The sequence below is a fragment of the Scatophagus argus genome, chromosome 5 (genome assembly GCF_020382885.2).
Source record: "Scatophagus argus isolate fScaArg1 chromosome 5, fScaArg1.pri, whole genome shotgun sequence".
NCBI lineage: Eukaryota > Metazoa > Chordata > Actinopteri > Scatophagidae > Scatophagus > Scatophagus argus.
This window is the reverse complement of record NC_058497.1, coordinates 24,015,415-24,043,356: the sequence shown is the minus strand read 5'-3', so window position 1 is coordinate 24,043,356 and position 27,942 is coordinate 24,015,415. Positions and strand designations below refer to the sequence as shown.

General features: G+C 44.8%; 1 protein-coding gene across 3 annotated transcripts; it reads right to left on the bottom strand.

Moving 5' to 3' along the window:
• Positions 1–693: 693 nt before the first annotated feature.
• eml2 (EMAP like 2) lies at positions 694–26,938 on the bottom strand. Of its 3 annotated transcripts, none has more exons than XM_046389893.1 (22): positions 26,826–26,938; positions 17,728–17,958; positions 17,230–17,347; positions 16,712–16,813; positions 10,404–10,432; positions 9,403–9,532; positions 8,371–8,520; positions 7,546–7,615; positions 7,120–7,230; positions 6,940–7,035; positions 6,680–6,814; positions 6,478–6,577; positions 5,990–6,144; positions 5,680–5,805; positions 5,460–5,591; positions 5,248–5,315; positions 4,931–5,019; positions 4,737–4,834; positions 4,314–4,401; positions 4,069–4,164; positions 3,284–3,414; positions 694–2,328 (listed from the first exon to the last, which is right to left on the bottom strand). In XM_046389893.1, exons 2-22 carry the CDS (start codon positions 17,930–17,932, stop codon positions 2,203–2,205), a joined length of 2,355 nt encoding a protein of 784 aa, XP_046245849.1. In that variant the 5' UTR covers positions 17,933–17,958; positions 26,826–26,938; the 3' UTR covers positions 694–2,202. The 3 variants fall into 3 exon arrangements, with proteins under 3 accessions (XP_046245849.1, XP_046245848.1, XP_046245850.1); XM_046389892.1 differs by lacking the exon at positions 26,826–26,938 and adding an exon at positions 26,582–26,819; XM_046389894.1 differs by lacking the exons at positions 16,712–16,813; positions 17,230–17,347; positions 17,728–17,958; positions 26,826–26,938 and adding an exon at positions 15,261–15,390.
• Positions 26,939–27,942: the final 1,004 nt, after the last annotated feature.

Below are 27,942 nucleotides of genomic sequence, written 5' to 3'. Positions count from 1 at the left end.
AACAAATCCACCTCGAAGACAAAAGACAACAGGAAGTGCTTTACATGCAAAAAATGATCTGTCCAAGAGATGTGCAGGAGCACAAACGACATAGACAATAAAATATGCCGACAAAGGAAAATTATTTAAATGGAAGCAAAACAATTTACACGCAATGTTTGGCCTGTCCAACTGTTACGAAAGATGATTTATTCATCAATTTTACCCAATTTTACCCATGCTCTCTCTGACTTCCTGTAGATTTGTCGCTGTGTGACTTCAGAATGTATGTACAGGAGGGAGGCGTCACACCTGGGATCTTCACGGCTGCAGCCTCCAGCCGCAGGCCACTCAGCCAGCTTGTTTGTCGTGCATCCGTCCGAGTGGCCAAATGAAAGTCTGACCGTGAATTGACTCCAACCATCACACGCTTATTGACTGTCAATAGATCACAGAAACGTCACCACAACATCCGGCCCCCACCCCCCCAGCTCGTCATAAACGCCGGCTGTTTAGGCCTCTAGTTCACAACCAAAGTATTTCCTTTAATAATAATTCAGTTTCATCTGTGTTAAGGATTAGATGTACACAAGACATAAAAATAAATCAGGATTTGTACCTCATTTTATTTAAACCTTACTTTTCCAGGATCGTCTCTTGAGGCTTCTCTTCTCCTGCCAACTTACAGGAAGAAAATGAGTCTCCACTGAGCACTACTTGGGTAAAAACTTTATTAATAAAACAGAAGGCGAAGCACAGCTCAAGCTCACTTCCACAGCACAGCAGCCTACGTTACCCTTCTGTCAATCACTAAAAGTGCCACAAGAATAATATAACATCCATCGTTGTTACAGTTAAATATTAAATTAACACAGCCACTCGGATATACTGCATAATACATATATTTACTTTATAGACCTTTGCGACATTAACAGCATCTACAGGAGGAGGGCTGCCTCAGCCATGCTCATTCTCTTGCGCTGTAGCGCCATCTAGTGCCTATTCAGTAGTAGTAGTAGTAGTAGTAGTAGTACAATCAGAAACACACTAGCCCAGAGGGGAGGGGGCGAACAGCCACTTTGTACCTTTTACAATCTCCAACAACAATCAAAATGAAGAACTAAAGGGACGAAACAGATAACAAGGCAATGGGGTTACAGTTGCGTTAAAGGGTAATACCACCCATTTTAGATATGTTAGTACAATCTCTCCACATGCCACATTAATTCTCCCAAACATTCATCACTCTTTCCTAAGAATGCAAGCTAGTGGGCGGGAACACGGACTTTCAGAATATCGACACCTTGGTGAGGTTACCTTCTGTTTTACTGCATCGAATACAAATTCGTCACACGTTAATGTTTCTGATTTTGGGCTTCAAGAACACAGAATTTACGATTCTAATTTTAACCCTGTTATTCCAAAAAATGTACACTTTACATCAGATCACCATTTCTTTTGCAGAGCAAGCTGCAGCTTTAGAGGAGTGTGTTTTGTCTTTCATTTCAAAAAGCCATTGGTTTCCATGCATTCAGTATGATATGAAAATCTATAAGAAGACATCTTAGTTGAGTGATCAATTACAGTGAAGAGTCTGTCAACTGATTTTCATACTTTAATTTAATGGAAACCAATAGCTGCATAGAATGCTAGGAAAATTCCCCCAAATTAAACCCTAAAATATAACCTTTTACCATATTTGTGAAACATGCATTCAGAAAGGGTCAACTAAACTGTAAAGTATACATGATTTGTAATTAAGGAGCTAAAACTCACAAACACACTTGTCCCTTAAGTATAGGTGGAAATCCCATTAAAGTGGGTTGAGATGAACACCGTTCAGGCACAGTAAGTACTAATGCCAAAACCACAGCTTTACTGTGTGGTCTCCACCAGCAGCTTCCAGCTGGGCTGGTGTTTCAGGAACAGTTAGGATTCATTTCCTGTTTTCTCTACATTCTACTACAAACAGCAGGACACTAAATAATATTCCATTTATCACAAGGATACTCATTCACCTCATCTGGTGTGACATCTGAGGGTCGGTCAAGTTGTGTGTGTGTGTGTGTGTGTGTGTGTGTGTGTGTCTTTTTCATTTCCAGTAGGCACAGAGGAGATACTGCCCCCTGGTGGCAGGAGGATAGAACAGTGAGAAGGTGACAGGGGTCAGAGAGGATGCTGGTCCCGACTGTGGGGATTAGAGATGTGGACGGATAGCGTTGCCTAGACAACCACCCACTGCAGGATGCTCGTGTCTTTCCCGCCGGTAGAGATCAGGTGACTGTCGTCGTGCAGGAAGGCAACGTTGGTCACGTGACTGCTGTGGCCACCGTACTCATGGCTGGGAGCCTGCGAAGGTGAGCAGAGGGACGAGGTGAAACATAATAAAGTAATGAACTATTTAGATGCTACAACAACAGCTGGAAAGCTGCTGTAGCTTACATACGAGGTCGACTTCAGGAAACCGTTTATTGTCACTGCTGTTAATATCCTTTATATCATTTCAGTTAGTGGAACACAACTTGTAACTGCGTCCAAATATTTTTGTACTGTGAGAACATAAAATGATGTGGTTGCACATATGAAGTGACATTCATTTCTCAGATTAATTTGAAACTGTGCAGCTGAAATATAATAGTAACCCTTCAGATTTATGTAAAGAGAAACTTTGCAAGTCTGTGCGACACTGACGGTAATCATAAACCATCTGACACTGACAGGTTCTCAGGAGAAATTCAATGTGCAATGTCAACTTCTGCATCAGCAACTGCAACTCCAACTTGCTGCTGGGTTTAATCACAAAATGTGTCTAAAAGGAGTTTCACGCTATGAGAGTTTAAAACAGCATCAAAATGTTGTAAATATTTACAGCTCCTAATGGCAGCCAGCTTGTCTAACCGGACAATTAAGTTTACAGCTCTGCCATTAACGGCTTTGACTGAATATTTGAACTTGTTAAAAAAAAAAAAGCTTAAAAGCCTAAACGTGTTTGGAAGCTCAAAATAAACACCTGGTGGAAACTGTGCACGTAATGGACCTGGTGGCGATCCCACAATGAAAGCCTTGAGAGTATTTTGTTATTTCTGCTGAGCTTCCATTGTGTCTCACAGTGTTCATTAATGATTAATGGCGATGCTGGCAGAGAAAAACAGTGTGGCTGCTCAGCTCTGGAAGTGTGAAAGGTCAACGTCTGCGCAGAGCTGAGGGACGGACAGTTGGACAGCTCCAGGTCCTACATATGTGCATGCAAACCCAGAGACGCTGATGCTGAGGTGCTGCGGGTAACAGAGCGAACACGACTGACCCTTGGTTGAGAGCAGGGGAAGGAGAACAAGTGCACTTTGCCAAAGTCATCGGCGGAGGCCAGCAGGGATCCGTCATGTGACCTGCACACGGCGTTGATGTCTGTGCCGTCTGCTCCATCTGGCCAAATTCCTGCGAGGGCGAGAAACCAGTCAAACATTCACATTCACTTCATGTTCTGAGTCGGGCTGCGTCGGAGTGGCGAGCAGTGGTTAGATCAACATAACCGACACGCTGTGGGCGGATGCTTCATCAGGAGAGAGCTGGACTGTTGCACGTTACAAAATATCAGGGAGTTAAAAGTGCTGCTTAGAAAGCTGCCAGTGGGCGTCTTTGCTCAGTGCAAAGATGCCCACTGGCAGCTTTCTGTTTTTGTTCTCACCCTCACATGCACAGCATATAAAACTACATTGTTATAATTCAGCCTCGTCACAAAGAAGTCACCGACTCCATTGAGCACAAACACGTATTGGCTTTCCCGTCTTCTCATTAACTCACCTCCACTCTGTGTCAGCTTTAGTTCCTGTGGACGTTTTGCTTGCTTGGCTAGAGAGTCACTGCTGTAAATGGCTGAATAACATGGAGGTGTTGTGTGTGGTACGCCGACATCTAGCAGCTAGATGCCTTCAGTGTGCAGGTAATGAAATGAGGATGCATTCAGGGACACGCAGTTTACTACGACTCTGTACTTCCATACTGCACAAATGACATTCTTTGCAAACTCTGGCGGGCAACATCTTTGAAAAGATCAAACAACAAACAGATAAAATACTTTTATCAGCATACCAAAGGTGTTGAATCCCAGAGTACAAGTGGAAGTGGCCCACTCCAGGTTGCGCATTGTGTCCATGTTGGTCACGTGTTTACCACTGGATGCCTCCCCTGAGGGAAAAGTTTCATCGTGCGTCATTCACCAAGTCGAAGTGTCACTTTAACATGTTTACATATTTTTGCTGAAATTCCTGTGCTGACAGTAAAATTAAATGGCAAGCTACGAGTTTATGTGAACAGAGATGAGAGGGGGGACCTACAGAAGAGGATCTCGTAGTCTCCTGAGTTGGTGACGAGGTACTGGCTGTCGGTGGACCAGTCCAGATGGGTGACGAAGCTGGAGTGGCCCTGGGAAGGAGGGATGAGTTTATGTTGCTTCACCAAAATTTCTCAGGCAGCATGTTTTAGCTCGGATCAAACTGTTTTCTTGTTATTTATATAATTCAGGAAGGAAACTTTTATTTCAGCACTTGAACTGTGTTGCTCGAGTTTAACAATAAACAATTAACAACGATAAAGTTATTCACCTTTAAACTTCAGTTATGTAATACAGGACACAAAGAGGCCTCCAAAGTGGCCCAAAAGTGGCCCCTTCAAAGTTTAAATAAACACGTTTTAAAAGCTTTCGGAGAAATTGAGATATGAATTGTGAAAGCTGGGGTTATTTGAGGATGTGTACTTACAGTGCATTTCCCCACACGGCTGTACTTTCGGCCGCCCTCCGTCACGGCATAGATGTAAACAAAGTTGTCATGGGAAGCGACGGCCAGGAAGTTACCGTCTGAAGGCACAGGGAGCTCAGAGTTAATACAGTGTGTGACGTTCTGCCAGCGTATGTGCTGTGCTGGGTCAGTGATGTGAACAGGTGATGTTTTACCTGGAGAGTACTTGACGTTGGAAATGATCTCGTTGCCGTCTGTGTGCATAGAAACAAGATCCCGGGTGTCAGTGTCCAGCACTAACCACCTGCAGCACACACACACACACACACACACACACACACACACACACACGTCAATTTATGATTTCTATTTATAATTTTTTAATTTATCCAGTTTTATCAGACCACCTCAAAGAGAAACCTGTTACCTCATAACATTAACTCAAGCTTCAGTAATCCATCTTATACAGCCTATGGCTTTACATGGTTATTGCTTTAAGAAATGGTTTCTGGATTATGACTGTGACGCAGACCTTCCAGTCATGGTCCCCACGGCCAGAACAGCCCCGCTGGGATGGAAGCCGGCAGACCTCCCTGGATCCTGGAGCGCAGGAGGGCGCAGGGAAGACGATAAATCAGTGTGTTTAACTTTTGGCTCGTATTATTAGAGACAGAAGTGTCAAATCTTCATAAAATAAAAAGCTAGATTTTAGAGCTGTCAGGCCAGCACTTTAAGACCCGTCACCTCGATGGTCTTGCTCCAGAGGGGCTGATGGGAGTTGGTGTCCCAGAGGTGAACATGTCTGTCCTGGGAGCAGGTGACGAACTGCTCCATGGAGGGATGGATGTCCAAACCCCACAGCTCATCTGTGTGACCCTGAAACAAACATCTAATTTAATTTACCAGAGACTTTCGTGTGTGTGAGTGTGTGTGTGTGTGTGTGTGTGTGTGTGTGTGTGTGTACCTGCACAATAGGAGTTAAAGTATCAGGGAAGGAGGCTCTGATGATGGCGTTCTTGGTGGTTCCTATGAAGAGCTCTCCGGGTTTACCTTCAGCCAGAGCCCGTACCGGACCAAACGACTCACCCACCTGGACATGGACACACACACACACACACAGAGCACACACTGAGGGGGAGCATCCCGCACACACTTTGAAAACAGAGCTCAAAGAAAATCAGATCAGGCCCACAAAGTTGTTCAGACTTACAAAACTAAATGACAACAGATCAAATGTCACATTTCATGTCCACAGGACGCTTCGTCTGTCTCACCTCCATCTCAGCCTGTTTTCTGTAGTCGTGGCCCCACAGCACCACCTTGCGGTCCTTCCCTCCTCCAGACACCAGGGTGCCGTCCTTCAGGACACAAACGGAGAAAATCCCGCCCTCGTGGGCCCCTGACACCTGCTGGCTGATGCGGTTACCGCCTGTCGTTTAGGACACAAATGGAGGACATCCCGTCTCTAAACCTTTTACATCTTCAGTCTTTTGGATGACTGGGTGCATTGAAACTGCTCGAGAGCATTTTTCCACATGAGCTTCAAAATTATGATGGAATGAATGCCCTCCAAAAATAAAACCGCCATGCTAAGATAATTTAGCATAACATTTAATTAATTCTTAGTAATGGTTCATAAATGTCAAGTTGGCGTAATTTTATCTTATTGTTACAAGTTGCTTACAAACATCCAATCATACTCTTACACTAACATTTTCATACTTCAGTCAGCAGCCAGTCTTTCAGCAGACCGACGGTTTACCTTTAGCCCAGACGTAGATGTTTCCACTGGAGTCGCCTGTGATGGCGTCTCCATTCTCGGCAAATGCCACACACAACACATACTTTGGCTTCTCGTGTTTCTAGAGAGAGAAGGACAGACAGAGTGTGCTTTCACCACAGGCTGGCTGGACGCAGGAGGGTGCTGTGATACATTTCTGAAGCAGTTGTTATCAGGACTGTACCTCAAACAGACCCTGTCTCTTGGTGAGAGTGTTGCCCTCCATGGTCCAGAAGTTGATGTGAGATTTTCCACAGGTGACAATCAGGTTGGCATCCATGGGATGAAACACAGCAGCCAGTACAGAGTCGTTGGAGCACTGCAGAGAGAGAAGAGGATGACGATGGAAGAATTTATAACATTGCAGTCCTTTGGTCCGTGCCAGTAATCCATACTGTTTCCATGCTGTATAAATGTGATCAGATGGTCAGAGGTTCAGGGCACCTTGACGTCAGCCAATTGTTTCTCCTTCTGCCAGTTCCAGACCGACAGGATGTGATCGTTGGCATCGTCCACAGCGCAGAGGAAGGTGCCACCGTTCTGACAGAAAAGCACAGAGTCAGACCTTCACCAAGCAAAAAGACAGTACAGTCTGAGCTGTGGCTGAGCTGTGAAGCTGCTCACCGACTTGGAGAAAGCCACACAGGTGACGGCTCGGTCGAACACGCCCATCCCGATCACGTGGAGCGTGTTGAGGCTCACAGAGTCCCAGATACGAACATGAGGAGCGAGCAGCTGGACACAAAGGCCACAGACAGACATGAAATCAGACAAAAACACAGCGTGTTACATCACACACACAGAAAAGAAAAAAAGTCTGGTTAGACACAAAGAAAAACTGATTAAAGAATTAAACAAACAATCGTTTTCTCACTATTTCTAATCATTAGTATTCAAATATCATGGTTTTTATTTCATATTATTAGCGGTTTTTCCCATTAATGTTTTTAATACCTGCTTTAAAGCAAACTGTCATACTGTAGCACTAAATCAAAAACTTAAAAGGAGTATGTAAGTGTGTGAAGATGTGCGCGTGGTTTTCACTTTTACCTTTCCATCTTTAGAGTTTCCGGCCACTTGCCCCGTTGCTATGGTAACCATGTCAGGATGCACACTCAGGCTAAGAGGAGAAAATAGGAGTTATTAGTTGTTTCACACACACAGCGTCTGGCTTTTAGGGAAACACGGTGGAAAAATCACAGACAAGTGTCAGGCTGCGGACTCGACTTCAGATTCAAACACAACGTCAGGTATCACTTTGAAAATGTAAGCGCTCAGTGCTGTCACAAAGGGAGATGTTTTCAGGACTTTACCTGCTGCGGTCTCCACAACAGACCTCATTTGCCGTCTGCCAAAGTTGGTGATTATTTACAAATTTTATTTACAATAATTATTGCAATACAAACTGTTTTGTGTTTCTAAAATAGAGAAACAACATGAAAACTACAGCAGCTAACGCAGGACTCTTTTTATGGCAGGAAGACCTCGATGTGACGCCGTGGGAGAAGAGAACATGATTGTTTCCCTGTGGTGATGAGTAGCTTTCCCAGCATGACTCGGGTGCATTCACTTTGTTTACATCCTGGAGGCTCAGCTCATTCAGGATGTCAGCTAGCGCTCATTAAGTAAACCAAAAATCACTTTAACGTTAAACACAGACAGCTGCAAGAAGCTGAAAAGACTGAGAAGACTTTAGTCTCTTCGGTCTTTGTCTAGGGTTTGGACTTTGTGGAGGAGCTTGTGATAAACAGACCAGGTGTGAAATACTGATCATTAAATAATGAAGAATTTAAATGTTTCAGCTGCGTCTTCTGTGTCTACAGTTCTACAAGCGTACTGCACACACAGCACATGCAGGTTCTGCCGTTTCCTCACCATTTGACATCGTCGTTGTGGCCCAGGTAGTGTCTCTGCTGCTGTTCCTCGGTGTTGTACAGCACCACCACCGAGGCATTGAAGTAGACGATCTCACCTGTGGGCAGCAGGTAGAGGTTGGAGCGGCAGTCACGGCCGCGGTAGCCATACCTGGTCAACATGCAAGTTAGGGAAACAAGACGGGCGAAGCTGGACACGACCATCGAGAGGAAACTTCTCATATTCTTCTTTCAGACATCACGCTGAGGCTCGGAGTTCAGAGCTGCATGTCCCCGATCAGAAGGTTTACAAAGCTCTTCAGGTGATCACATCAGGCGATGTGCACACATGATGGAGAAAAGAAAGCATGTATGACCTGAAGTTTACATTTAACACTCACTACCTAATAACTGTGTTCAGTTAATGGAGTCTGGCAGTAATTTAGTTTTTCTGTTCAACTATTCCAGGGGACTGTTTATCTACTTGGGACTACAGTTCCCATAATTTTGGGGCTTTGGGGGATGTAAACAGGATGTATAAAGTGGCTACGGGGTCAGTGAGTTAGCTGTGGGCTACAACTTGAACCACATTTCTTTTGCCTTTATTGTATATATTGTTTCCACCACTGATTGCACTGACTTCCATTCATTTTCTGGAGACTCTGAGCACAGCCAGTGTTTCCCTAATCCTAATCTTAACCCAAAGTCTTCACCATAAAATTTAATGATTAACCTTATGTGATTCGGCATTTTGGTCCCCACAAAGTTAGCGGACCACACAAATATAGCAAAACAACACCACACACATGCACAGAAATCCCTGCAAAGTGTAAATCGCACTCAGTCTAAAAATATGGGTGTCATGCCTCTGTGTTAAGGTGTGACTCACTTTATAATGATTGAGTTATGGAGTACAGACCGACACAGGCAGTGTCTTTGTCTCATGTCTCTCCCTGTGGAGGACACAGGACAAGGGGGGACGTGAGGCACACCTCGGTTAGAAAAGCTCAGCACAGATCAGCAGCTTTTTCCCAGCTGCCAGCCTGAAGGATACACCCACTGCAGCTTAAGCTTGCGGTCAGGCAGCGCCACCTTGTGGTCGAGGCTGTAGCTCTCCCTCTGCTGATCAGGGATGTGCATGGTGACAGGACGACCTCGGAGGAACATCCTCACATAGCCGTCCTCTGGAGGGAGGGAGATGAGACAGGAACAGAGAAGCAAGAATTCAAGCAGCAGACGAGACGAGAAGGAGACGCAGCATGAGAAGATGATGGTACACGTCTCTTTTCAAAAAAAACAGATCGTGAGAGCTGATGAATGCTCTTTTAAACACAGACACACATCACAGAGCTGACATCTTTTTTGATCTCGTCCTGAAGCGTCATGTCAGGTTTTGAGATTAAAAAAAAAAAAAGAACAAAAAAAAGAAAGAGCCTTCCTGACGCCAGTCGTGACAGTGAATTGTTCACACTGACTTCACTGACTGCAGTCAAAGGGACACGGTGTCATCTTGAACTTGATTGGTTACTTTTCCTTTGATTTCTGACATTTGCAGGGTTTTTTTCCTGCAAAATTGCTGGTTAGCATTCCCCAGCGGAACCGAGCAGAAGAACGACAGAAGATCTCCGTTAGCTGTGATGATCAGACAGTCCAAACCACTGATCCAAACACAGAAGGAACACGGGTCTGCAAAGCCAATCCCTCAGTAACCTTTAATCAATATGGACGCTGTAGAAATTACAAACTCAGCCTCATTTTTGGTGGCTTTTCAGCTCCTCCTTCTGAACACTTTCCAGCAAAAACAGATCATTTCCCTTAGAAACCAGCTCTATATTTATTCCAACAGTTGTTCAATATTTCCAGTGAAACACATTTAATGGTTCAGAATGACAGGAACAAAATCCTTCAAGAGGCTAATTAAGTTTCATACATCAGAGGCTCCTCATCCTCCTTATGGTGAATTAAACCATGACAGGAAAATGAGGGCAAGACACAAAAGACTTAAATAAATATAAATATAAAGCATCAATACCGTAAAATAAAACTTCCTCTTACCTGCATTGAGGGTACATTCTTTGGATTTGCTGAAACAGAGGAAAGAAAATTTATCATCATTAAATTACAATCGTTAAAGAAAAAATGAGTGTACACCACCAGCCATTCTTTAAAGATCCTGAATTATTTATTTTTCTTGTTGTGCATCCCACATTGTTTCACATTAACTGGACAACAGAGATGTCTGTGGAGGAGCTGCAGAGCACAGAGTCAGCAAAAACAAGACGGCAGATTCAGTGCTTGGAAATACTGTTTTTCATGTACGTATTAAATATTAAGTGGAATGTGGAACTTCTTAAACTGCTGTAAAAATGATTTAGAGTGTAATAATTAGAGGCCATTTGTTCAGGCTTCAGAAAAATTGAGATCACATTTCTGATACGTGTTAGTTTGTCTAAAGGCCTGCATTTCGCCATTTTGTTTTCTGTGAGGTTAATATGGACGACTGCATTCCCATCTCAGCAAAGCAGGCGACTGCGTTGTGATATTGTGATTCAAATTCAACTCCTTAAATGAAACTTCACTTGTCTCCAGTAGTTCCTGTGCTAAAACAAAATTGTATAATTTTTATTATCTCTGTTGAGATTTCTAAATATATTTCCTCCTCCTCCTGTCAGAAAATAAAGCCTGTGTGTAGTCTGTACAGTTTGAGATGGTTCATACATAATGAAGAGGTAGTGGGAAGACTGGAGGAGTCAAGAGGAGCTCACAGCTCAGGTTTGACTCCTACAGAAAGTTAATGCCTCGACACTCACTCACTCACTCACACACACACACACACACACACACACACACACACACACGTTACCAGGAAAGACACAAAGCTAAGGACACAGCTGTTTCACTTTGATGAATAGAGAAAATGAATAAAGTACCGACTCTTTCATGTGACTGTGTACACAGGCTGATGAAGAGAACAAGTGACTGATCGAGCCAGCAGACACAAAGTGAACAGAAGAGTCCTGTGATCCGTGAGCTCGCACATGGATGGTGACACCAAACCTGCTAACCTGGTGTTACCAAAGGTCACACAGAAAAGATGAATGATGGATAACTTGGAATCCACATCAATCAAAACCCGTAGCTGCCTCATCCTGAATCAGCTGCCTGCCAACCAATCAGAGCTGCCCGCTCAGCACTTCAGTGCATGCTGACCACTGAACCTGACCTGTCAGGATGCTGAAGCGCTGCCTCAGCTGACAGGTGGATATCACCATGGCAACAGCAGCAAAAGTAAGGCTCGATGAGATAAGGGAACTTGAGGGCTCTCTTCTCTCTCTGCTGCGTCAGAGTCTGAAACTGCACGTTTTACTTTCCTGCATTTGTGAAAGCAAATGCTTCCCTTAGGGAAAAACTGAACCATATGGGTTCTACACACAGTGAAGTGATGGAACTGAGGAGACGTGCAACAAGGCACCCTGGGCCATGGAGTGCTGTCTGAATGTTCTGCTCATGCACACTAGGGTGCGCATTCATACGTGTGAGCACTGCAGTGACGCGTTTCACATTCTTGCTGCCAGTTTTGCACCACTGTACCGATCGATCGGTGGCGATGATGAAAGCACAAAGAAGTGGACCAAGTGAATAAGAGTGCAGAACAAATGGATGTAAACAAATCCCGATTTTAAATATTCATATAAAATGGCTTTACAAGTGTTTTACAAGGATGGAATTGCTTTCGGCACATGATTTCCGAGCACCTCAGCTCAGATTTCATCCTGACGGCTGAACGTGGGTGTGAGTTTAGTTCGTTACCAAGAAAACTCAGCGGGACGGCTTCCAGGACCAGGATGAAGCACACGTGTGTCTGCTTCTCCTGATATTTGTTTAACAGGGTGTTTCTTGATAAGAGCCTGACAGCACTGGGACGTCTCTCTGAGCCTGTCTGGTCATGCAATGTTTTTTTTCTTTCATCAAGCAGGTTTGCCACAATGCGTTTCATAAATCAATAAAGAACAGAGGAAAAAAGAAAAGACAACAGCTTTTAATTGGAAAAGATCAGAGCTCGTATGCTTGTGTTTGAACATAACACAAAGCATCTGAAGTGGATTAAAGTCTCAGGTCTTCAGATCAGTCGCCTGGTGTGGTCTGTTGTGAGTCTGCGTTGCTGGAGGCAACCAGGCAGGGTGTCGGCTCTTTAAAACGACCACATAAAGGCCTGTTTATCTCTTGCACTGTGTGTGTGTGTGTGTGTGCGTGTGCGTGGTGTGCCAGGAAGATGAGGTGTGGCCTGGTTCTGGCCAATGAGAGAAGAAGATGGATTCAGAACCAGTAATTAGTGCCGGGCATGCTGGGTAGCTGGCAGCTGGACAGGGAAAATAACTAAGAGCCATGAGGCTGCAGTCCCAGTCAGCAGGTTTCCAGGACAGGGAACAGAGCGCTCATTAACATGCAGCTCTGAGTGTACTGTTGACATTTTCTGGCTGCCTGCACTCCCAAAAACACAATGGGTTCTTGTAAGAACAAGAGGGGACCCGATGAGCATCCAAGACCCTTTAGGACTCATTCCTGACAAATCCTGCATCATCATGTCAGGGTTCTGTGAAAGCGCCATCAAGATGCTTTGTGGAGCTCGCTTAAAATTCCCTCGACTCTCAAGCCTCCCTCCAAAAGTTTCTAACCTCTAAATTACTTTTCTTCATTGTGGTCTGGAAAGGCTCAGCAGATATTTAGCCACACTAATGGGCACAGAGAAAGCTTGGCAGGAGATCAGAAGAGCCTCAACCAACAGACAGCTACACTAACTAAGGTGCTCTGCTCCTTTAAAGATGTCAACATGAATCCGTCCTGTAGCTCTTAAAACTTGTTTCAGGCTTTTAAACTGGAAAAACTCATGTGTCAGACTTGACCAAAATTACAACCTTCTGAATAAACTGGAGGTAAAGAAAGAGGCCAAACAATTACTAAATGCTGAATTTTTATGTTTAGGTTTAATCAACTTCAAAATCCAGTGCCACCTCAGAGTGTAAGAGGAAGTAAGAGGAGGCTGATCCAGAAGAGAGAAACTGCAGTATTTTCATTAGTAATGCAAGCAGAGAGAAAAAGAGATGTTGTGGTCTGACCGACGGACCCCCCCCCCGAACTGTGGGAGTGGTCAAGTCCATTTCCTGGTCCATTATGACTGAAGTACTGCAGCTAATGGACACAAACATGTATTCACTCAACTCATACAAAGTATATACTGAGAGACTGGACTCTAGTGACAGACATGTCAGACAAATTAACCAGGGAGAGAATGAGAACTAACAGGAGAGTGTGAACATTTGATTCAGTGTGGATTGTTTTTTTCCAGATCCTCCTTCATCAGAATTTGCATCTCAATAGGACTGAGGTGCAGCCGTTTCATCATGAAGACATGGATGGATGGACCTTAGGTTTGAAGGGCTGTCACCTTTGATTTGACCTTACATTTATGCAGTCATAGTCATGTTAAACTGGTTTATTGTGGCAAAATCTGGTGGTTTGGTGCTGCAAAATGCTCCAATCAGCAACACAGTGAACATGTTTGTTGCATTTCAAGCAGGGAGTCCGATCAATGCTCAGTCCGATCAATGGTCAGTGCTTCTGCATGCTGAGCAGAATCAGGAATCGTAACATCAGACCAACAGCAGCACAGAGCTGCAGGGTCTCATCAGAAAAATGTCTTTTCGGGCGATTCTCAGCTCCATAGGTTTAACAAATTAATTAGAACCCCTTTGGAAAACCTTAAAATTGATGTTAATCAAGCTACAAATGTGCAAGAAGCAAGGAAACGTGTGCAAATAAAACTACAGTGGGTGAAGTGGGGCAGCTATTAACTTATTTCCTTGTGAGCTTGTGTTCCGTCTGCTGCCAGAATCAATCACATTGAACAGAACAACCAGTTAACTGACAGAACTGCTGAGCACAGTGTGACTGGCCTCCTGTCATTTCACATTCACTCATCTCGAGTGTGTGTGCGAATGTGTGTGTGTGGGGCAGCAATGTGACACGTTTGTTTGTTTCCACCATCATTACAAGCCAGAAGACAAAAACATCTACAAATGACCCTGAGTGACGTGATGTGAGTGACGTAATGTGAGACCTCTTGGGTCGGGAGGAAAGACATCAGATTTAGAAAATACTTAATTTCAGTCTTCACTAAAGTCAGATTTTAGTTTCTCTCTTGTGAATTCAATTACAGTACAATACAGTCCAACTCACTTTTCATTCATAATTATAATTGTTCTTCTCAAATGTAAGAATTTGGTGTTTTGCCCGCCTCTTGCCATTTGATCCATGCTCTAAGACACGGCTGGCTCTTGTTTCTATTGTATTCATGTCACCAAGCTGCAGCCCCTCCCTGCAGCCATCCAAAGATCTGCAGACGGGGAAACTCACACACTGCATCAAACGGTTTGCGTGATAACAGAGATTGTCATGCAAACCACACAACTTCCTCAGGCCGCCGTGCAGCCAGACCCAAACAACTCACTGACTTTATTTAGACTTAAAATAATCAAAAACTTCAGATGATGAAACCTGAATGTTTGTTTTTATTTCAGGCCAAAACCACACTGTGTTTCCCTGTGCAACCCACAGCCCATTTAAATATTGGCTAAACAGTCAATGAGGGACTAGCTGGGTGTGACACAAAGTCATGAATTCCTAAAGAAAATCAGCCAGCTGACTTCTTCAAAACTGCTGCTTTAGTCATCCAAAGACTGAAGCTGCTCTCTGCCCCTCACTGAACACATACTTTTACTTCATTTCTGTGCTATGAATCGATAAGAACATAAAACTTTCTCGTTCAAAAAGCTCCATCAGTAAACCCTGTCTGCTCAAAGTCTCCTGCTCTCTCTGTCAATCAGTAACTGCTGATCATAAACGACCGTTTACCTGGGAGATCTCTTCATGGCTGCAAGGTTCCCGTTAGAGTAACAGTCAGAGGCGAGCAGTCCTGTCCTGTCCGACAGCCACAGCAACACACCGACTTCCTCCTTCACTCTGCAAACTTTTAGCTCACACTGAGGAGGGTCCACCATCCAATCAGAACGCACTTCCTGACTGTGCAGACCCACCCCCTCTGTCTGGTAACCACCCCCCCTTTTACCAAGAACTGCTGGAAATTTGATCCATCAGCAGAAAGACAGGAGGGAGAGGGTGAGGCGGAAAGGAAAAGAGGAACAAAAGGAAAGGAAGTGTAAATGAAGAAAAATGAAGAGAAAATGGATTTAATAGTAAGAAAGCAGAGCATGAATGACAGACAGATGGAAGAACAAAAAGCAAAGACAAACTTCCCAGCTCGTTTATTGACGTGGGATACTTCACCGTCTGCTGCACTCACAGCTGTGGCATCGCAAAGACCAACAGCTCGTTAGCTGCAAAGCGTGATTCATGGTGACATCGAGAGTCACTGCAGGCAAACAGGAAGTGCTGACCATGGAAGTGTAACAGCCGCAGATGATGATGAGACACATCAGACGACATTAATGATGATGTGGTGCAGAATTCATTGTGTGATAACTCTCACACTTTAAAACTTCAGAAAGTCTAAACCAGCAGTTGTCAGAGCCGCAGCAGCTCCCACACTGAAGGCTGGAGATGCAAAATATCTTCAGCACAATCAGAGGCAGATGCTGGTTAGGCCGAGGAGCAGGAGCAGTCGCTTCTCTTGTCTTCTGTTGGTTTTTATTCAATTTATAAGTACGCAGATGATCAACACTAGACAAGTCACCTGCCCTGGCTTCAGCAGAGCTTACATTAGTTTTAAACATCTGGTGCTATGGGGTCACATTTGCTTTCTCACTAGAGACGTGGATTTCTGTTTGCTATAACGTGAATTTATTCTTAAAGTGAAAGTGCAGCTTTTGAAATGATATTTTGGTGGCCTAAACTTAAACCTCCAAATCTACTTGTTTTGACCTGACTGTTGCAGTTAACTTATCAATTATTTGAATATACACAACCTAAAATGTAAAATCACTATGAAGACCAAAGACAATTTGTGTCTCTGTCTGACTTACGTACGTAATGTGCTGACTGTGCCCAGAGTCCGTCTGTCTTCAGACAGACAGAAGAGAGAGCCGAGAGGTAAGACGGCTCATTACAACAGTATGAAGCGACCCAGTGATCCAACCCTGCTGACCCAAGATACACAAACAAGCTGCCGGAGCTTGTTAGAGGCAAACTGTCAAGGAGTCAGGATTTTGTTTTCATGTCAACATCTGGTCCAGTTTCATGCTTTCTCTGTTACATCTGCTTTGGTTTAAAATGCAACTGATGTCGTTTTTCTGGCATCACACAGTAATAAAAATATATCAGGTATCAGGTGGTGCACTGGCCGTTACCTTTTGCCCCCCGAGGAGCTGCTGGAGGAGGTGGTTCGACTGCGACTCTCCGCTCCCATCTCTCTCCTCACCAGCGTGAGGCGCTCTGTGGACATGCTCTTCCTGGAGGAAAGCAAAACTAACATCAGTTTGTTCTGACACACCAGGTCTCCTTCACCTACAAATCAGTGTATTTCTCTAAGAATAAGAAAAATATAAGAAACATAAGAAAAATGAAGTGTGAAGCAAAGTGAAAGGCTGTTGGAAAGACAGCAAAAAAGTCACTGGTCATTCACATTTCATTAGCAAACACGACTACAAAACAGACGTACAAAGGACACATTTCTTGCAAATAAGTAAATAAATAAAAATAAGTACATCACATGTCATGTTGCCTTGCACGGATATGTGTTCAGTAAACTTGTCTTCTTCACATTCTTCAACTTGTGTTCCTCTTGCACTGTGCCCTTACTTTAACGTGCAACAGTAAAAAAATCTAAGTGAAGGAGGTCTTTGTGTCAGTGCTTTGTTTTGTATACCTCTTGATGGACTGTAGCACCTCCTTCTTCGGAGAGGAAGGGGAGGAGAGGAGGCGTTTCTGTTGGACGTAGCCGTTACTGAGCGGTCTGGAGGGAAGAGCCTGCAGGAGCTGACGCACTGAAAGGTGACGGATAAGAAGTGGGGGTTCATTTCCACCAGGGAGCAGCGGTAAGTAAAACGACAGTGTAATCTCATAAGGAGCTGTGGTGACAGGGCAGCAGCTGCACCAGTACGGTGAATAATTCCCCATTTTGACAAAGACCAAACAACACTTACTTTGTCAGTACTGAACAACTACATCTCCTACGAGGGTTTGACAGCACGCCAGGGTCTCATGGGACGTGTTGTTATTGAATGGTTGCTCAAATTTTACTGTCCATCACAATGACATGTCATGTCATAGTCAATTTATCTTCACAGAAACCAAAACACCAGGTGACGCATGATGGCTGATGATCTGACTAACCAGCCAGGAAAGGATGGAGGACCCCACTTACCTTTGGTAGGTGGTGCTGAAGCAGTGGTGGCCAGCGGTCTCCTCCCAGCAGCACGGCCGCCTCCTGCCTGCAGTCCCAGGCTCTGCTCCTCGCAGTAGCCCAGTCGGCGCAGGGCGTCAGCCAGAGCCGACTTCAGTAGCTGGATCTCGTCCTCCTGCAGCTGCAGCTTCTGCTCCAGGTGGGACACCCGGTCCTCCATGTCCATGTTACTGCTGGCTGACACCGTGTCATCTGGACAGGAGCACAGTGTAGCCTTCATGTAGATTTCAGTGACTGCACCTTAAAGCTCACAATGCAGTTTGCGAAGGGTCGCAATGGGCAGGTGACACGAGGAGGTCTGACTACGAGTTACCTCTGTGCATCATCACAACAACTTAGAGCCAGTGCACAATCCAGCACAGCACAGACAGGCAATTCTGACGTCTGAAGAAGACGGGACTAAACGAAATCCTGTAGAGGTTGAGCATATATTTTAATAATTTCATTTCTAAAGCAGTTTTCAAGCTCGAGCCGAAAGTGAAACCATTTACAGAATTTAAAAAATTGAGTAAAACTCAAAATAATGTGCACATACGCTCTGTGGAGCAGCACCGAGTCGACACACAAACAGATGGAAGTTCAAGAGCAAAAGTAAAGCAATAAAAGCAAGTGAAATTTAACTAAAGTAAATAACCACATTTATAGACAAATAAGATGGTAATATAAGAGATGAGTGCATATGACACAGACAAAAAGAACAAACCCTTACATTTAATCAGATAAAAGTGCAAAGATAACTGGAAGTGTATCGTAGTGAATGAAACAGCAGCGGAGGCTCCATGTGATGATGAAGCTGTGGATGAGCATCAGAGGGAACGTAAGAGAGCTGCTGCCTCATTCATTTGGACATGAACACAAAGTGCTGCCTCAGCTGAGTGTTGTGATTATCTGCTCCTGCTGCCACTGCTGCTTTGTCAGGTTTCTCTGGTGGCATGCAGGGAACTGGACTGGTTTTAATAATTTAGACCCCGAGTGTGAGTCAGAGAGCAAGAGGACGGAAACAAGACCAGGTTCAGGTAGTGAGACGCAGTTACTGACAGGGAAACAAAGCTTTGTCCTCTTTATCAAGATTTAAAGGAGCCCAGTGGAGTCACTAACCACCTGTTGATGTTTTATGGTTAAGGAAATACATTTAACATGTTTGTTTAAAACAGTGTGTCACTCTGTGAGAAAGACAGATTTTAAACATAAACATTTACAGGAAGACTCCACAGCGTCTCCACTCCGCTAACATGGCTGACTAAGAGGGTGAACGTCAGCATGTTAACATACATATGGCTAAACACAGAGGCAGCATGGCTCCAAACTCCTGTTAAAAGCATTTAATAAAATGAGCAAAGACTCAGCACACTCGTCCACGTTTGCATTTCAACCAGCAGAATCTGCTAATGATTTGTTATATTTTTGGTTACAGGAAACACGTGAGCGAAAGAGCTGCTGTAGATTTCAGCCCCCTCACGTCCCTCCATCCTCCCCCCTTTAGTCCTCTCATCTCAAACTCTCTTCCAACCTAACCCTCCCACTGCAGCGCCAAAGGCCAACTAGATTATCATAGGCAAACTGCCCAGTGCGGATTATTAATCTGTGGCCCACATTAACAGATTACAACCTGACAGAGTCAAAAACAAGTTTCTGGAACATCTTGATTCTTCATTCGTCCTAAATTCTAAACCCTGATCCTTCAGTGTTCAGCGCCAGCTCTCTCTGCAGCTGTAACCACCTCAGCTCCACAAACACAGATTTCATTCAAGTTACAGACATACTTTTAAACAACACACCAACCAAGAAAGAGGTTTTGCTCTACTCGAGCTCTGCAGATATGTTTCAGACAAACATCCAACATCCTCATTACTGTTAATACAAAAGTCCCACTCATCATGTGGACATCATCCAGAGATCAGAACACATTAACTTTAAATGCTTTTTACAGGTCGCGCAGCTTCAGCACAGGCCAGAGCAACACTCCCAGCATGCACCTGTTCAGCACTATAAGCTGAGCCGAGGGACACAGAGAGCACAGTTACAGTTACTGTATCACATCTTGCAGTCAAATGAGACAGGAAAGGGCCACCAGGAACACAAGCTTCAGATTTACATGCAGAAGTCGACTTCAGGAGGGATTTGCATGGCAGGATTGTCCGATGGACCGGCAGCATCATGTCAGACAACCTCCTCACTGTTTCATTAATTTCTCCAACTCTCTGCTAATTTATCTGATGCAGGCGGAGTAAACTGGTTTATCTAAACCTTATCAGGATCCTTTTGTTGGACATCCCAAATCAGCCGATTGTGTGATTCGTCACCTTAAAGTGGAGGTCGTGCTCTTCAGCTAACAAAAGAAAGATAAAAAAAACACTTTAACTGTTCACCCTTTGCGCTTTTTAGTTATTAATGATTCATCTGTATTAGAAAAAAGGAGGGTTTGCGTGTCCCAAAAGAGCTGCTGAATGTCAGGGTCGACGACACGTGAAAATTAAAACTCAGATAATGTAAATTAAGTTCAAGTCCCATGGACTTTTGTTGGGTAAAAGCACGGATATAAAATGATTTTATTTCACAAATAAAACATAATAAAATCTATTCTCGTCCTGAATATAATAACCCAACCGACTCATCTCTGGGAGTAATCAAGCAATTGTTTTTTACGTTACTTTTTAAATACAATCTGAAACAGAACACGCGAGAGCAGAAAAAAAAATGTGTGGAAAGGATGCAAAAAGTGAAAACTGAACGAGTGAGCAACAAAGATTAACTGAAGCAGGAGAGGACAGATTGTAGGTGGGAGGAGTGGAAGGGACAGAGAAAGGAGAAGAATGATTCATGTTTCACAAGGCATGACAATAATCATGTTTATCCAAACTGCTGTGAGCAGAGAGAGAGCTTCTAGAGGGATGACCGTTTTGTTATCTGAGGTAACAAAGCTTATTCTCTCAGGAGAACGGTTAGATTTATCTCGTCGTCTCAAGAAAATCTCGAGAAAATGACTTTGGGAGGGATCACTGAGGTGCACTCGCATGTGAAGCTGCAGCCGAGTCCAGTCCTCTCCTGCAATGACGAAGATGTTAGTTGAAACAGGAGAGACAGAAAGTGTTGTAGCCTGACTGATGTGCCCATCAGCACTGGGATCCCCTTGAGCTGACAATGTCAGCTTAAGCCAGTTACTGCACCTGTTGAGACGCCAGCTTTGCATGCTGGCACTCCTGATCTCTGATAAGCATCGTTAAGTTAGAAGAATAATAAACAACCTTTTGTTTTCTCATGATAAAGCTGATTATCTCCTTATCTCGGGATAACGAAAAAATTAACTTGTGCTCTCGAGATAAAGGCACAGCTTGGCTTCTGTAGGGCGGAGGCGGCTTCAGAGATCAGATGAAAGAGACCATTTTATTAACCACAGACTGCCTGAAATAATATTCATTGTTCTACACTGTAGTATCTTTATACTCTTATTAAAGTGCACACATACGGTATATCACGAGCCAGTTACCTCTACTACAACCATCCATTAGTTCCATCATGAGATAATCTGAGTGTGACGCTCAGATGCTATCAGAGGACTACACGCTTGGCCTAAAATATGAGGAGAAATCTTCACTATTTCTTTGCTCCTCAGATTTTTACCACTGATGGGACGCAGAGAGGTCAGGTAGACTGAGCTTCAGCACACACACACACACACACACACACACACACAAGCTTCAGCTGAGCTTCAGCCTGCACCCTTTTTAATGGTCCGCAGGTCCAGCTGTATCAACGTCCTCTGATGAGTTTATGGTCTCAGTCACTAGTTCCTCAATAAAGCACAATGTTCACTGTGTAAATCATTTGGAGTAAAATGGACATTGCAGCCATGTGTGCTTTAAGGTGTGGCTACCTCGTGATTGACAAGCGGCTACTTGTGGCTCCACAAAAGTCAAGATGACAAGAGTCGTCATCAGAACGTCAGTACACAAACCAGTCTACGTGTAACGTGCTGACGTCAGAGTCTCGTTCTTTAGCGGCAGGGAAAAGCGCGAGATGTCAGCAGAGTTCACCTTCGTCTCCTCCGCTGTCAGGACACCTGTTTAAAAACACTGCAGAGGCCTCTACTTTCCAATTTGCCCTTGAATTATCCCACACATGCACACACCACAATAACTGCTGCACCTCAGTGGTATTCCATTACTCTCCTCATGAAGCACATCTATTTTATATTCAGGAGGCGAGATAAGCACACACACACACATCTTGTGTTGCAAGCTCACTTCCTTCACCATCCCAGCAGAGACCCTGCTGTAAAGTGTTTACATGAAGCTGACAGAAACACACAGCTGCTATCAGAGAAAAAAAACCACAGGAAGGAGGACGCATGGGACGGATTGAGAGGAGGGAGAAGCCAATGAGGAGTTGGAGGGAAGGGAGTAAAAGGAAGGACCGTAGGGGAGATGATGAAATGCAGAGGGGCTGGGCTGTTTGTGTGTGTGAGACAGTGAGATGGACAAAGGGAGGTCGGTGCAGGGCAATGGGACGACCGAGGGCTGCTGAAATATTCATGGTGCAGTGAAGTGATGATGAAGGTGGAGCTCGTCTCGCCTACCTGCCATCGTGCCACGCCGGGTGCCTGGTTACTCCTCCTGTCAGTCAGCCAGCGTGTCGGTCCACAGAGCAAACACTCACTCAGGTTGTCCACTTTCACCCTTCCTCCCTCAGAGGCTCTCTGGACTCAGACTCCCTCCCCTCCCCTCCACGTCTGCTCGATCACTCCCTCTCTCTCCTCTACACACACACACACACACACACACACACTCTCTCCCATCCTATCCCACTGAACCACTCCTTCCTTCACCTCCATTTCCTCCTCTCTGCCTCACTTCCTTCACCACTCCCTCTTCCTCCTCTCATCCCCTCCTCCTCCTCCTGTCTCGATAGCTATAGGCAGAGAGGACAGAGACAGAGGGGGCGGAGCCTGGCTCAGGGCCCGCCACACACACACACACACACACACACACACACACTGCATCAGCATCTGTACAGCCAGGCACCACCAGGAAGAGATGCTGCAGAGCCGGACTACAGGATCCATCACACAAACACACTTACACACACACACACACACAGGTGACACAGCACATCTGACTCTTAATATAAAACTGTATACAAGTAAAACACAAAATGTAAAAACTGACCAACTGTCACGGCACAAAATATTCTCTCACATGAAAATTTGAAAACCTGCAAACACCAACAATCCTGATCTTTGCGCTTCAAAAGGAGAAGTGTTGTGGTGTTGTGGTGTATTTTTCTGTTTGTCAGCAAAAGAAACAGAAACATGTAAACCTGAAAGCTCCTTCCTCTGTGCTGCAGATCCTCAGTGCTGTCCAGAAACTATTGACTATACATGATCCAGGCTGTTGCACTGGCTCCTATGGGACGTCTTACACAAAGCAAAGCCACGGTAGTTTCTTTTGAGTTACTCTCTCTCTCTCACACACACACAACTCGAATGAACATCATGTGGCTCTGCAACAGGAAGACTTGAAACCAGTGTCTGAGACCATAAACTCATCAGGAAATTGTTTAATGAGGTCATACATCAAGAGGGAAGCTGTTAATTTTTTCATAAGCGTACATACAATCAGACTTTGCTATTGGAACCAGGGAGTCGCCCCCTGCTGGCTATTAGAAAGAATGCAGGTTTTAGACACTTTGGCATCGGCTTCACTTTTCTGACATGGAAGCTCCGTCACTCATTACTGACAGCCCCATATTAAACAAAACGTGAACCTTCATGTTTTTAAATAAAAGCCGAACAGATTCGACACTCTTTTAAAATCCTCTTTAGAAACCTGACGTGAAAGAAGGCTGTTTGCTCCTCTTCTGCTGCTGACAGCTTCACATTTTGGAGGTTTTCATGAGACTGAAGCACTACAGCGCAGTCAGCTACGAGTTGGCTAATCACAGGTCTGTGCAGCAGCACAATGAGCTGCGACTGACAGCTCGTGTCGCTCTAACGCCGCACTTCGTCACTCAGCTCGTCTCGTGCTCTGAACTGCTAGCACGCACCCACAACACATCTACAGCACCCCTCTCATTGTGAACGTGGCCCTGCCGAACTGCTGTGCTTGAACGCACAACTCTCACCCAGCAGGCTCACAAAACACAGCTTCAAACGACAAGAGTGAGCCGTCGAGAAAAATTCCATCCTCTTCGTCCAAATTTAATTCTGAATGTGAGCTCCACGCCCTGCTGGTGACTAAATTCAATCAGAGTGAAATACAAAACTGTGCAGAGAAAGCTGGAAACACGGCTGGCTGGTAAAACCTCCTGCTGACAACAGGACTGAGGAGAGTGGACCTTACTGTGCTTTCACACTGCCTTGGTTTTTGATCATCGCTCATTCGCCTCCGTGATGCTCTCGAGGCAATTAGACAAAATAAAAAGGCTCACGAGATGATGATTAAGGCTACTTGTTGAGGAAGGAGCATAAACAAATCCTCACGGGTTTGTTTTACGCTGCTCGGAGCTGCAGATGGGTGGAGCTCAAAATCAGCAGGATCGATTTGATAAAACCATTAAAGTTGTCAGCATGAGAGAAGCACCAACACAGAGGATCAACCCTGCACCCAAGCACAGTGTAACAATAAAGACAGAACGCAAACCATCTTTGGCTCAAGGTGTGACCAGGTGGCCGAGGGGGGGAAGCGGATCTGTTGGACACACTGTGGACCATCTCTGGTTACCATGAGAGGACAGATGGCAGAGGGACCGACACAGACGCTGCACTGCTGAGATCAACAGCAGATCCAGACGATCTGACGAGGCAGACAAGACCACATCGGCCTTCTCTTACCTGCGCCTCACCTGCTGCAGCCCAGCAGAGCCAAACACCTCGCGATCAGCCCTTCCCTCAGGTTCACATGGGCCTGTTCTGAGCACCAGTCACCATAAATGTGTTGGATCGTAATTAAAGATGGGAAACCATGTGAGTTTTTTGATCCAAAAGCCACCATCAATTCTGCCGTTCAGTCCGCTTGTTTATCGATCCCTTTGTAGCAGGTGTGTGACTCAGGTGTGCCAAAAGCATCACTGTTTAACCACGGCTTAATTCTGGGCCGCATTCCTCAATCAAAGATAAAAGTCTGCTGGAGCTGGCGGCAAGCCGACCGAAACGCGGTTCTCGACTGGAGCCGGTTCCGACTTCCAGCCCCAGTCGCAACTGGTCACGGTTTGAGGTCTTTAAGCACCAGCAGCAGTTGGTCATAAGGAGCCGGCTGAGTCCAGGCTGAAGGATCTTTGATGAGGAGCTGCAGACAGTTTGACCTCTGACCTCTGAGCAGAGGAGAGCGGAAAGCAAAGTAACAAGTCTTCCTTCTGGGCGTCGGTACAACACCTGTAAGTGTCAGCAAACACAAAGCTTTGTGTTCTCCTATACTTGTGAGGACCCAGACATTCATTTCCCCCTCTTACCTTAGTTTAGTCCTAAAGTGTGAACTCAGGGGAAAAATGTGCCAATAAAACATCTTTGTTTCTGAAGGTTGTCTCAATCTTTCTGTCCCAGAGAGCACATGTGACGTTCAGAAACCACATTAATCTACCCGTTTGTAAACCACGCAGGTTAAGCAGCCGATCCCTCACGGCAGGACCAGCTGTCACACCGGACCAGCTCCTCCGGCAGCTGAAATTATTCACTTCACATTTCTATTTTGCCTCATTGTGCCACTTAGCGGGGGCTGAACTGCCCCGGGAAGAACCCTGAGCTTTAGTCTTACGGGTTGACTGAAATCTTTATCCTCTGGACCGAACGGCTTGAGCGACACAAGCTGCATCACAGACAACAAACACCCCGGATCTGATCAGACCCCCGTGACCCCTCACTGTCTCTGCACCTGCCGCTCAATATGGCTGTCTGCGAAGTCCAGTCCACTGCCGGGACGGCGTGTCAATCCATGGACGGCTCCCTCGGATGACAAAATCAGTTCACGTGTGTTTAACGGCCCTCTTGACGTAAGCCTCTGGAAAAATGGCATCTGCCTCCATTGTTACCACATGTGCGATCTGGCCTGCAGCAGCAGAGTATTTGCATTATATTTGTGAAGCAGGATGTGACAGATACAGACACACAAGGCTGTTGAAATGAGTATCAGGTATTCAAATCCAGAAAATGGAGCACGATCAAAAGTTAAAGAGGGGGACAATACTGTAAAAACATGTTGGTGCCACAGGCGGCGAGCCAACTGAGAGGATCTTATGAACAGGAAATGACACGGACTCATTGTTACCTGGTGGCTTAATGAAAAGGTGAAGCCAGCTGGGCTGATTTCTCTTTCTAACCCCAACTAGAACCAAAAGGAAAAGGAAAAGGCCCTCAACTCGGGAAAGGACTGAAAACACGAGATGTTACAGGAGACACTTTTCTTCTTCTGTACTCACAACATCCGCACTGAATAAAATAAACCCACCAAACATGTAAGCGAACAGGCTGGAAGTCCCGTTCAGACGCATTCAAGAGAGATGCGTTCACCTTCGTTTTAAAATATCAACTAAACATTTTCAAAAGGGAGGACGTGCTGTGTTACTGCTGATTCACTTCACTCCACTTTTTGTGATATTAAAACACAAGGAAAAGGAGTGTGAGAACACCTGAGGTGGTAAAACCAAACTGTGGATTTAATGATATTCACGTGAGGTGCTTCCAATCGGGTTGATTTGCGCATTTCGAGCGGATAAGCAGCTGCTGAATGTTTTCTACAGTCGACACACTGACGCCAAACTCCATTGAAAATCTCACTGTTTTCTCCTGCTGTGCGTGACGGGGGGGGGACGAGCGGCGGCTCACCGTTGTTGCAGTACTGTAGCAGCAGGTTGGTGCTGTCATACAGGCTCCCACACGAAGCCACCCTCTCAGACATCCTCTCCTCTTCCTCTTCTCCTTCTTTCTTTCCAGCTCGTCCTCCTCTCGGTCGGGTCCTTTGTCCTCCTTTCCTCACTCCTCTCGGTCTCTTCTTCACGCCGTCGCCCCTTCCTGTCCCCCCCCTTCCACCTCATTCACAGACAGACAAACGCTCACACACAACCTTTACCTGCCCAGCTCCCCTTCTACTCTCCCGCTCGTGCCTCACCGCCAGCGTCCAGCTGCGCACTGTGTAACAGGACTCACTTCCGCTTCTCGCTTTCAAATTAGAGGTCGGCACACCTGATTTAAGAGATTGAGGTAACCGCATGTTTAAAGAGGAACCTTTAGTGAGTGCACTTAATTTTTCAAATTTCAACAACATTTTAGATGCCCTGAACATATAGACTATAGACTACATATACATATAGACTCACATTCCTAAAAATATCTGAAGGCCTATGACACGTTTAATTTGTATTGGTCTCAGTTTCTCACTTTTCACTGCTATTAAAAAAAATAAGAATTTAACATTTAAGAGGAAGAATGCTTACATGTTCACGTTGATGACTTTGTTAGTGTCTCTCAGCTCAGTTCTTTCTATTGGGATATTTTTTAGATGTTTTTTGAGGTTGCCAGACTGTAACAACAATAACAGTCACATATACCTACATTACTGTGGCCTACAAATTAATCACTTCATAAGGGTCTCAAATGTTCACAGTGAAAAACGAGTATTACGGTAACATTTGAGATTTTCTTTTCAAAATATCAAGTATCTATTTGTTTATTCGACCATTTATTTCTAAAGTAAGACGCACACACTTTTATTTTGAAAGGAAATCCACATCTTTTTCTGGTAATAATCTCCCTGACGCTCGCTAACTTGACGAAACATCCTCGTCTACCGCTGTTTCTATGGCAACAGTCTCTCCACCAGCCCCGGCTCGTGATCATTGGAGAGGAAAGACACAGAGAAGAACATAACTGCTAAAAACTGTAGTTTTGATGCGAATGAAACCGGAAGTTTAGAGTCGGCTGTAAAAGCACGTCTTAAAGCTCGAGTTTCTGAAAACAGAGAGGTGATACCTGTGTCAGAGGTGTGTTCCTAAATAATTTATCAGGAAACTTGGCGCACGTGTTCGTAATTGATGCCAAAGACCATGTAGGCAAAGCGGGAGGTTTAACCCCCTCCAATGAAGCTTCAGAATCAGAATCAGAATCAGAATTCCTTTATTTATCCCTGGAGGGAAATTCTTGAAAGCTTTAATAATGAGCAGCAAACAGGACGTTACCTCCTTTATATG

What these genes read in the sequence shown, in the direction of transcription:
- eml2 (XM_046389892.1), bottom strand. Translation starts at nt 26,654, where the DNA reads ATGTCTGAGAGGGTGGCTTCGTGTGGGAGCCTGTATGACAGCACCAAC. An exon ending in CACAACGACGATGTCAAATG is followed by an intron (nt 7,616 to 8,370) that starts GTGAGGAAACGG and finishes TTCTCCTCTTAG; the next exon opens with CCTGAGTGTGCATCCTGACA. An exon ending in GAAACTCTAAAGATGGAAAG is followed by an intron (nt 7,231 to 7,545) that starts GTAAAAGTGAAA and finishes CTTTGTGTCCAG; the next exon opens with CTGCTCGCTCCTCATGTTCG.